This window comes from Pistacia vera, unplaced genomic scaffold (assembly GCF_008641045.1).
Source record: "Pistacia vera cultivar Batoury unplaced genomic scaffold, PisVer_v2 Contig278, whole genome shotgun sequence".
NCBI lineage: Eukaryota > Viridiplantae > Streptophyta > Magnoliopsida > Sapindales > Anacardiaceae > Pistacia > Pistacia vera.
The window spans coordinates 105,551-116,986 of NW_022196088.1; the positions used below are offsets into that span (position 1 = coordinate 105,551).

Consider the following 11,436-nt stretch of genomic DNA (forward strand, 5'->3'; position numbering starts at 1 on the left):
ATAATCTGCTTGTGTACTTACTGTTGTATGTAGATGACATGTTAATAATTAGCAAGTCTAAGTCCTTGATTTGTGAATTGAAGAAAAAATTGAGTGCTGAGTTCGAAATGAAAGATTTAGGGAATGCAAAGAAGATCCTAGGAATGCAAATTGACAGAAATAGGCATAAATGTGAGCTGAGAGTGCACCAGTGTTCATATTTGCACAAACTAGTGGAAACATTTGGAATGGCAGGTGCAAAACCTGTTACAATGCCACTGGCCAGTCACTTCACACTGAGTAAGTCACAATGTCTAAGAACTGAACCTAAAATGATTAGGATGGAACATATACCATATGCCAATGTAAGAGGATCCCTAATGTATGACATGATTAGCACTCGGCCTGACTTAGCTTTTGTAATTTCCTTACTCAGTAGGTATATGTCTAACCCTAGTATGAAACACTGGATTTCTTTGAAATGGGTCCTTAAATATGTAAATGCTACATTAAATGTTGGGTTACACTACTGTGAAAGGACTACTTCACTTAAGTTGGTTGGGTTTGTAGATGCTGACTTTGCAAGTGACAGAGACACCAGGAAATCAACCACTATGTACTATTTCACTTTAGGAGGCAACTGCATCAACTGGAAATCCCAGTTACAGCCGATAGTTGCATTATCCACAATAGAGGCTGAATATGTGGCTGTTGCTGACATATTCAAAGAAGCCATCTGGCTAAAAGGAATCCTCAGTGAAGCCAAGTTAACAAATCAGAGGCCTGTAATCTTTTTAGACAGTCAGAGCGCAATACATTTGAGCAAGAATCCTGTGTACCATGAACGAACCAAGCACATAGATGTGCGATATCACTTTGTTAGAGACCTGATCTCAAGAGAGGAAATAGCACTTTTAAAGGTGTCAACTGAAGAAAATCTAGCAGACATGGGCACCAAAACAGTCACTCATACCAAGTTCAAGCACTGCTTGAACTTGTTATTCATTCAGTAGGAAAGAGTGACAAGAGCAATGAAGGATCCAAAGGAGAGTAAGCTGCACTACAGTCACAAATAAATCCATCAAGGTGGAGATTGTTAAAGTGATGGCTTTATACGGTGACATTTCATCATTAAGTGGAGCGACGTCGTTTTGAGCAAAGTAAAGATAAATCATGTTCGTTGGCTAGCTGAGAATCTAACGGTGGAAAAGCAGTCAGTTGGTCAATAGTATAAAAGCAACCCTACAGTCCAAATCGAGTCATTGAACAAAATTCGTGTTTTTCCTTTCTCTGTAAAACGAAAACTATCTCTGCTAGGGTTTGGGTTATTGTTTGTGATCTTGAATCTTGTAACAGGGAGTTGAGTGGCTGGTTTGTAGGCCACTTGAGGGTGCTAGGGTTCACAGTGTATTTGGGATACTAGATCTGTGTCTCTAGGGTGTTACAGATTCTGAAAAGGTCTAGGAAAGGGTTCAATCTGTGGTCGAGTTGTATTCTGTAATCTTGATCAATATAGTGCAGCGAGCTCGCTGGTTTCCCGAGCTCAATGTGGACGTAGCTTGCTCAATCTGAGCAAGTAAACCACGGTAAATCTTGGTGTGTTGTGTGTGCATTTTCTGTTTGACTTGTGCTGTGTGATTTGCTGTTGTTTTTGGTTGATTTGGTGTGAATAGTTACAACATTTTAATATGATGTATATGTGTATCACCCCTTCAAAGCCTTTTCCTTTTTTTCCTATTAGAATTGACAAAACAATTTAAGCTACAAACAATTCAGGATTGATTTCAAACAATTTGATTTATATTTTTTTTTTTTTTTTCAATTTTTTGGTTTTGATGTAACTGTATTAGATAAAATGCAAGTTATTATTAAACTAATGTTACCTTAAGGATTGAGAAGGGTTTACATATCAAAATATAAACTTTCCAATTTTTTGGTTTGCAAAAAGCAAAAAAAAGTTTACACTAATATCCAAACAGTATACTAAAAGAAAACAATCATTCAAGATCAAGTATTTTCGTCATATTTCCGAACAATTCAAGATTTCAAATTCAAATTTACTAAAAAAAAAAAAAAAAAAAAAACAAACAAACAAATGCTACCTGAGACTAACCATTTAGAGCTTTTGTCAACCCATTTATATTTAACTAAATGAGTATTATCTAGATTATTAAAGACAAAACAATGCATGTTGTAGAATTTGGTAATAGGAGGTTGTGTCGATTTGTTTAAAAGAATGAAGATTCTTTAATTTGTATCAATGATCAAGCTTAGCTTGATTATTAATGATTTAGTTTTTTACAATAAGTTCTTTAGTGAATTAACAGAAGAACTTAGCTTTACTGAATTTAACTTTAACAATAAACCTCTCTGAGTTATTTGCCTCAAAACATTTTTGGAGTGATTTGATTTTGAAGTGCAACACATGCAACAAAAAATTCAAGAAAGTATACACAGCCGCAAAGAAAATTTTATAAACCAACAATTCTATATATGTACTAATAATGACCAGGTAATTAGAGAGAAATATCTGAAGTCAAGTCCTCATCCCTTTAGTTACCAAGCTCAATCGCTTATAAATTCTCTTTTTCATTTCTCTTAATCTATTGTTTCGTTTTCATGCTTCATAATATTTGCGAAGTCGGTTATAGTCTTTCATTTATTGAGAAAGACCTTGATTTTTAGAAGTCAATTCTTTGATATTGATTAAGTAAAAATATAATCATGCTGCTATTGAAGTTAAAAGTAAAAGTTAGATTTTTATGTAATATATAGCCTGTACTCCAGTAATGTAGTGATCATTAATTGGTGAATGAGTAAAAGGTAGATTTTCGTGTAATAAAATATTACGCACACATGACAATCAAATCGTCTCAATTACTCAAATCTTATTCTAATTTATTATCGACTCCATTAGACCTTATAAAAACTGATCCACATTAAACACTTACTAGGGACAATATCCATTAAGGCTATTTGGGTTCATCGATCTTGTAATTTCATGGCAATTCAAGTAATATATCCAATAATTTGTACTATTTGGGTTAAGAATTTTTATACAACGCAAAAAGAAGAGTGATTTTGCAGAATTTTCATGCAAAGACGGTGTTAATCAATTGACCCCTATCACAATAAATCTATTGATGTCGTTAGTAAAAATGTATGTTGTGGTTGTTTCCTGAAGTTTCAGTAAAAGGGATGAACATTTTAAGAAGTCCAAACCCAGTCAGTCCATTGCCCATCCCAATAAGATTCTATTCCCACAATCGCAAATCATGCTGTCTTTACCCTAGTGGCTTCTCAGTGGGGCACCTCAAATAACTTGCAATAGACCTCAAATTTTAACACACGTGATTTCAAAAGACCAATTTCCTACTAATTAATAACTTGCAATAGACCTCAAATATATGTTATTAAGAAGAGAGAGAGTGAAAAAAAGAATTAATGTCTTTGGCATTTTTCTTTGGAAGATGTAAGAATATGGATATGCTTAATTTCATGGACAAAAATGAAAGCGGTCCCAAATTGTGCTATTATAGAGTCAACATTCCTCCTGCAAAGATCATGTTTAGAATTGGAATATATGATGATATGCATGCACGCACTGCACTTTCTGCCTATAAATAAGGTGGCAATGCTGCGAAATATTAGCAGATTGAACAAAGAGAAATAAGTAGGTAGTAGACTGAAGTATATGCAAGTCTTGCATGAAGAGATGGAGAGTGGATTTGAGCCAAGGATGACTTGCCGTCTTTCCAGTTTAAGTACTGAGTGTTCCGGGAAGTCATCCTTGGCCCTAGCTCGCTCTCTTTTCTCCCTTGTGAGACTCTGGACGTATAATTAACTTTGTATCTAGATTTTGTATAATAGCGAAGCTATGATCGATCAATCCAGAGAGCAAACGCAGGACTAAAGATGGTTCAGCAGTGCACAGAATATATATCACAGCATGAAGTAATGTTTTATTTTTCCTCCAAACTTCTCCTTAATCATTTTTCTTTTTTGAGTTTGTCTGTTATATATATATGTGTGTGTGTGTGTGTGTGTGTGTGCGCATTTTAATCTTGAAAGCATATATATAATGATGCTTCGTTATCGAGTAAGTATTAATAATATTGAGAGAAAACTCATAGAATATATATAAATTTAAACTTAAATAACAATATTATGATCAATTCAAGTAAGTCGTATACGTGCCTATTAATGCCCCTCTTTTAATCCGTGTATAAATATATTAATTAGCAATGATAAAAAAAGTTCATGTCCAATATTGTATATTATCTTTTAACTTCTAATTTTTCAATAATGTAAATCTCCCTTGTTCTTTTTGTGTAGTCTTGTTCCTTGGGTCTGTCCAAGGGCTTGATTTAGTTAGGATGTTCCCCTTGCTTTAACTGTAATTTTTTATTCTTTATATAATCACCTTTTAACCAAAAAAAAATCAATGTAACATAAAGATTTCTTAGATGGAAAAATAATGTATGTACATAATCTAGTAAAACTTATAAGAAATTCATATTCTTGATTATGTAAGGTAGCTAGAAGTGCTGCAAGATGTAAGCAATTAACAGTTCTGGTGGGAAGTTATCTTTGCTGAAGCTCGCTCTGTATATATAGTTTGATTTTGTTGTTAAAGTGTTGGGTGCAAGAGTATGCATGGCTCCTATTACTTAAGATGTGTAGAAAAGCGAAGTTAATTACTTAAGAACCCAGTAGAGTTCAGATTAGTAATAGATCTTAAATCCTACGCAATCATGGTAACTTTGCAGTTTGCACCACAATTGAACCAACAAGAATAGTCAACTAAATATATAGCTATACCCATTCATCAGCCGCTCAACAATAATGTTCTTTAGATATTATTATTATTACACAAAATTCGGCTTAATACACAGATTTTACTGCCCTGGCATGATTGCCAAAAAAATTACTTCTATTCAATTTCTTTAAGACCTGGAGTCAAACAAGATATACCGTATAAGGTAAACGACATTGATTTGGTTACAGTATTTGATTAATTTCTTAAATTACAGCAAATCATGCGGGCTCCAGTCTCAAAACATGCATGCAACACTAAGAAATAAGAATTCATTAAACTAACAGAAGAATATATTTCGTGAAATTGGAGAATTTTTATTTCCTTAACTCTAAAGAAATATATATATAAAACAAAGACGTCAGAATTTACCCAAAAAAAATAAAAATACCACTTCAGGAAGCTAACTCGTTGGAGGATGGCCATGGAGAGTGCCTGATAGACATCGGCAAAGCTTCATGCATCGGCGTTGTTTCTCTTTGACCAAGCATGGAATCACCAGGGTTCAAAATATTATTACTACTCTCTCCCACGAAACCAATATCTTCACTTCCAACCCCACTTAAAAAATCTTCATAACAATTACCCACATAATTTTCATTACAATTTTCTCCGCAAAGAACTAAATTCTCACTGTTACACCTCCATAAAACATCACTGTGACGGCAAAATCCACTTGGTGATGCAAAAACTTCTTGCTGACTCTCTAAATTAAGCTCTTTATTATCTCCATTGCTACCATAAACTTGAATCGCCTTCCCCTTCTCCTTCTCCTTCATTCCCAGCAACTTAATCTTCTCTCTCAAGTCCCGCAGCTTCGACTCCAAGCAATTACACAGGGCCACCAGTTCCTTCTCCTGCAACTTGTCCAACTTCGCTTTCCAATTTGCAAACAAATTCCCAATATCCTTCTTCTTCTTCTGGGGATTTTGCTTATTGGATTTTTGGAGTTTTCGTTTCTTGCTGCCAAGGAAACCTAAAAGATTTAGGTTACACTTGTGGTTCTTGAGTTTCTTCTTTGATCTCTCACTGAATTGAGCTAATTTGTACCTGATGATCGTTTCATGAACCAGAGATTTGTCTTCTGGCCACGTCGTGACCTCGCCGTCGGCCCCGAAGCACACCATGCAAACCATGACATCGCTCAGTGTCTGCAGTTGCTGCGCTTTGTTCTTCAACGTTGATCTTCTCTTGTTGAATTTTGTTGGCTTTGAGGGAACCATTGAATTTGATTAAATTGAATATGAATGAGAATGTAAGCGAGAAACACTGGTTTGCCAACGTTAACTTATAGGAAAAATATTTTTGGATTTTTCCTAATTGCATTGTGTTTTCTTTATTTTTTGCATTTATTCCTTCTGCGATTTTGATTTATTTTAGGAAAGTTACTGTTTTCACTTTTTTATTAAAAAAAATTCAAAATTCAAAACCCGCAGCGTTATTTTGAAAAAAAAAAAAAAAAATGAAAAGACATGTCATTGATTACAGCCCATAAAGGCTAGCTCAAGCCCAGACGTTTCTTTGAAAGCCCAATAATTTAAAGAAATTTTTCAGCCCACTAAAAAAGCCTAAAGATACAAGAAACAAGTCTGAAAAATGCTCGCAAACTTATTGCTGATTTAAGCATAAGAGAGACCATCTATACTTAATTTCTATAATTTTAAATACAAATTTAAAAAAAAAAAAAAATGGCTGGTCTAAAATTGTGAGGGGTCATTTTCTAGTGTGATTGGGGTCAAAAAATTAATAAATTAAATGTATGGAGGGTTTGACAAGTCTTAAATTTTCCCTCAATAATTGGCACTACTCTTGCCATGATATTTCCACAAGTCTTTAGTCAGTCAAGACAATTATCAAATTTTGAATGTGGAAAAGTAGCTTCAATAGTTTAGCTTTGTGTGATTAATTTTATTTTGAAACAACCAAATTATATAACTTAATAATAATTTGTAATTTTACTTATTATTATTGATTTAAGATTTGACTAAAACCACATTGATGGGGGTGGCATGGGTGGCTTCCTTAGTACATTGAAAAAATTATATAATTTTAAAACCCCAATATCTAAAGGCTTTACTATTTTACATTTTGGTACTTTTCTTGAATCGAAAATTTTTATGATTCTTAAATCATTGAAATCAACATGAATTATTATAAAATTCAGTGGTTTAGGTCAAATTCTAAGGGAATGAATGTAATTTATTTATTCTAATTCTTTATTAATTTAATCTATAAAAAAAATAAGAGCGATTATTATTTTAGATAAATAAATACATATATATATTATGGTTGAAATTATAACGTTTAATCGGCTGAAAATGCACCTGGGTAGCATTTGGCTTTGCTTCAATTATTAGAGAGAAGAATTGATAAATAATTATTATTAATAAATCCCTATCAAAAAAAATAATAGTAAATTATAAGTTTGCACGTGGTTTAGCATGAGGCAATGGTAGAATTTCACGTTGGGAGTGATTCCATTTTTGTTATAAGAAAATAAAATTAATCTATTTATTTTCTTTTATCTTAATCACATGATAATATTACCATCTTTTGTGAATATTAAATAATATCTAACATGTTTAATATTTAACCCATTTTTTAAATGGTAAATGAAGTTATTCCATGTATTATAACTAATTTTTTCAAATAATAAAATCACTTTATGATATACTATACTAAGAAATATCTTTAAGATGTAAATTTCATGTTCATAGTATGAAATGTTAATTAAATTTATTATTATAAATAAGGAATAAAATATTTTAACTTAAATTTTTTATTTAAATTGTTGACATAAATTTTCAATCATTAATTTATTATAATCTAATGGTTTAAGAGCCGATGAGTTGCATTGAAAATAACCACCTCCAACTTTTATCTCATATTTGTTGTACTGCAATAAATCAATGACTATGAATTTCCGTTCCAATTTAAGTTACTAGAATAAAATAGAATATGATAATGGATAATCTACATAGTTTAGGAAACAAGAGTGAAAGTGGCCTCATGACTGGGAGCCAATTCCTTTATCCTTAACAGCTTGGTTAGCAATAATCGATATGAATTAAATCATTTTTATTTTATAAATGTGTTAATGATAATTTTATTTTACTAAAGGGTAAATTTGTAAATTTACCTTTCCAAAAAAGTTTTTAACCCGGATCAGATGATCCAAACTTATATAATTTGGTTGTTTCAAAAATGCTTGTTGGATCAATTGATCCGGATAAAATAAGGATATATTTGATTTTTCATAGGATAATTCATGTATAAAAAGACCTATTTGTCCTTATTGAATTAAAAAGTAAACAAAATGATTTAATGGTGAGAGAGAGAATGGTTTCAAATTTCGTTTAATTCTCTCCCGCATCATTAAGTCTGAAATTCAAATTCTACTAGATATTTTCAAAACATTGGATTTGTTACCAAGAACAAATCCAATATTTTAATTTAATTATATAATAGAGTTATTTTACACTTTGACTCATACCAACAATTATTAGTTTAATTATAAATTTATAATCAAGACATTTGTAATAAAAATTTAATTTCAAACAATATCTTTATTGTTGCCAAAAATTGCTCCAATACCACGTTTCGCTCTCCAAATTCTATAGTGCCCTTCCAAATCAAACAATGTTTTCCTTCCAACACAAAAATTAGCACTTATTAATAAACAAAACCATACCAAATGAAATATGAACACTTGGATTACAATGGTTGGCTTAATAGAAATTTAAGTTGTTTGTGCGTAGATAAAAAAATCTCTTGTACAAAATCTATGAACATTCTCTGAATAGAGATCAATAAATATATTAATATTTTCTTTCATTTTTTAAATTAATACAATCTAATTTTATTAAACAAATATAGAGAAAATGACTTTTATCATAATGACATTGCATACTTATTCTATACGAGACTTTATACTTTATTACCTTCATAAATATATATTAAAACATTCTATACGAGACTTATACACATAATATTGTATATATATAATCATGATTTAAGGTGATTAAGAGTATTTAAGAAAAAAAATACTTTGTTATCAATATTTAGAATACATATACATAAAACATTGATATATGAAAAACATTTTTTTTTTACAGCTCTCTTTATTTTATCCACACAATATTTAGATCAATTACAAAAAACATTTTTATCCAACAGCTATTTTATCACAATATGAACTAGCATATTCATTTATTGGCAAAAATGAGATAAAAAGGTGTGCTTTTGTATGAAAATGTATTGAAAATCAATGTGTTGCAAATAGTTCTTATACTTGCAATCTTGGGTGATAAAGGTCTGACACAAGAAAAAAACATATACTTGCAATAGGGGATTACACTTACAACTTTGGGAGATAAAATGGGTACCTTTTCATGGGTTTTTTTTTTTTTTTTTTTTTTTAAAGCAATTTAATTATTATACTAAATTAATTCATACTTTCCAACCTCTATTCTTGAAAACATTGAAGTAATAATTACTTCTCCCTCATCTTTTCATAATGTCAATGTGTAAATTGTCTTTTTATCTCCAAAAAGCAGGGTTTAGGAGTCAAAAATAATTTTATTTTACTAAGGGCAATTTACCTTCCCAAAAAAGTTTTTGATCCGAATTAATTGATCCAAATAGCACTACTCTTTAATATTAAATACAATAGAAAGGTTTAGCAAGGGCCGGCCGAACCTCTTGTGATTACTTAAAATAATTTAGGGGCTTGATTATGATATAAGTAATAATATATAGTTTTATGTATAATTAATTCCTAGTTGATGTTGTCAACTACAAAGCTAATTAATTTATTCAAATAATTTTTATATCAACAAATAAATAAAAAAAAAAAAGAAGTTAATACTAATGTTTTAAGGATTGACCCAAACCTAAAACACTTGTTCTTTTTTGTATTTTTATGCAAAAAGTTGATGATTTGATGAAATTGTGAAGGAAATTCAATCCAATATGTCAAATTAATATTGACTTTGCTTCACAAATGATAATAATTAAAATTAAATTGAGTCAAAGCCGTTAAATTGGAACAAAGTTAAATTAAAATTAAATTCAATTAAATATAGGTGTATATCACCTATCATGTTCAAGAAGTACATTTAAATTTAAAAAAAAAAAAATGCTTTTAAAATGATTTAATAGATATAATAATTAAATTGGGAAATTATACTAAACACAAGTTAATTAAAAATTATGAAAAACAAGAGTTACACCATTTCCCTTTTTAAGTCAGCAAGGGTTTGGATGAGATGGAAAGAGGAATTTTAACCATTACTTTAAAATATTTTGAAATTAAAAAAAACGCGTTAGCGTGAGAAAGAGATGCCCTTTCAAGTTTTCAACCATTATTTTATGAATAGTATTTTTAATTAAGAAAACATGAAATAGGTAAGAGAGTGTCATTTTGCTTTTATTTGCGTTTTAATTTTTAAAATTAAATATTCTAAATGCAAAAATGAAAAAAAAAAAAAAAACACATAGAGTGAGAAAAGGCTACCTCTTAACCATTTTTCTAAATGAATAAGTACATATAAATATATCTAATTTTAATGTATTAAATAAATAGAAAACATAACATGCTCGAGCTATTTTATTTATATAATATATATGTCATTTACTTATTGTTATGCCTAAAAAAATTAGGGCTGACATAGACTTACGTCAGCAAGGACCAATTAGAATTCAGGAAGGCATTGTGCCGTCCAGACGCTGCCACGTCGTCCAAGAACAAAATGAGTAAGGCTGTCATCAGCTTAGCATGTAAAGGCTTGGCAAGTGAGTGGTTGGGAATCACCCACTTGCCCAAACCTTGCGCGATTTAAGGATATCTTCCATGCAACCGGCCAATGAGAAGTAGGGTAGGAACTGCACAACACCTGCTCGCTGGCAGACCCATAATCATTACTTAGAAACCTCTTACTATAAATAGAGAGCTCCTCACTCATTTTTCGGGATTCTAGTTCTGATAACATAAACACTCTCTCACTCCCTCTCAGTATTTCTGTTCTCTTAGATCGCTGTATGCGACCTGATTATACTTTTTCATAAATAAAAAGACAATGGACGTAGGATTCATTTTGAGCATCCGAACCACTTTAAATATCATATCCCTTTTATTTGTTTCATTTTCCAGTTCACGTCTAATTTCTAAGTCTGTTTAACACTTTGCACGTGCGAATAATTGGTGTCAAAATCCAGCATCAATAGTTTGGCGCTAAAAGGAGGACCCTGATTTAGTATCCGCTCTTCATTAGGAATCTCTTATCAATCGAGTCTGTTTGCTAGTGAATGGCCCGTGGTTTCGAAATTGAGCGAGCTAGCCCCAGCAATGAGGAGGTCCCTTGGGTACAGGATAACACTTCTCCCGAAGTGCCCCTGATTCAGCATAGTACCGCGGCAGACATTCCTTCAAGCTCACAGCTCGACCCAGCTGTAATGGATTACCTAGAGAGGTTCAACAATACTCTCCAAACGGTTAACTGAAGGTTAGACTGTTTGGATCAGGTCGTACCACCTAAGTTCGACAAGGCGATGCTACCGCCGAAAATGCCTGTAGGTTGCGCTAAAGTGTGGAAACGAGTGAAGGCCCATGCTGCGCGCACTATAGTGCGAAAAGGCAAGGG

The 11,436-nt window shown here is 31.7% G+C and overlaps 1 protein-coding gene across 1 annotated transcript; it reads right to left on the minus strand.

Moving 5' to 3' along the window:
- Positions 1-5,190: 5,190 nt before the first annotated feature.
- On the minus strand, positions 5,191-6,018 carry LOC116133972 (agamous-like MADS-box protein AGL75). The gene has a single exon (XM_031419633.1). The coding sequence runs from the start codon at positions 6,016-6,018 to the stop codon at positions 5,191-5,193; it is 828 nt and encodes a 275-aa protein (XP_031275493.1).
- Between the last annotated feature and the right edge of the window lie 5,418 nt (positions 6,019-11,436).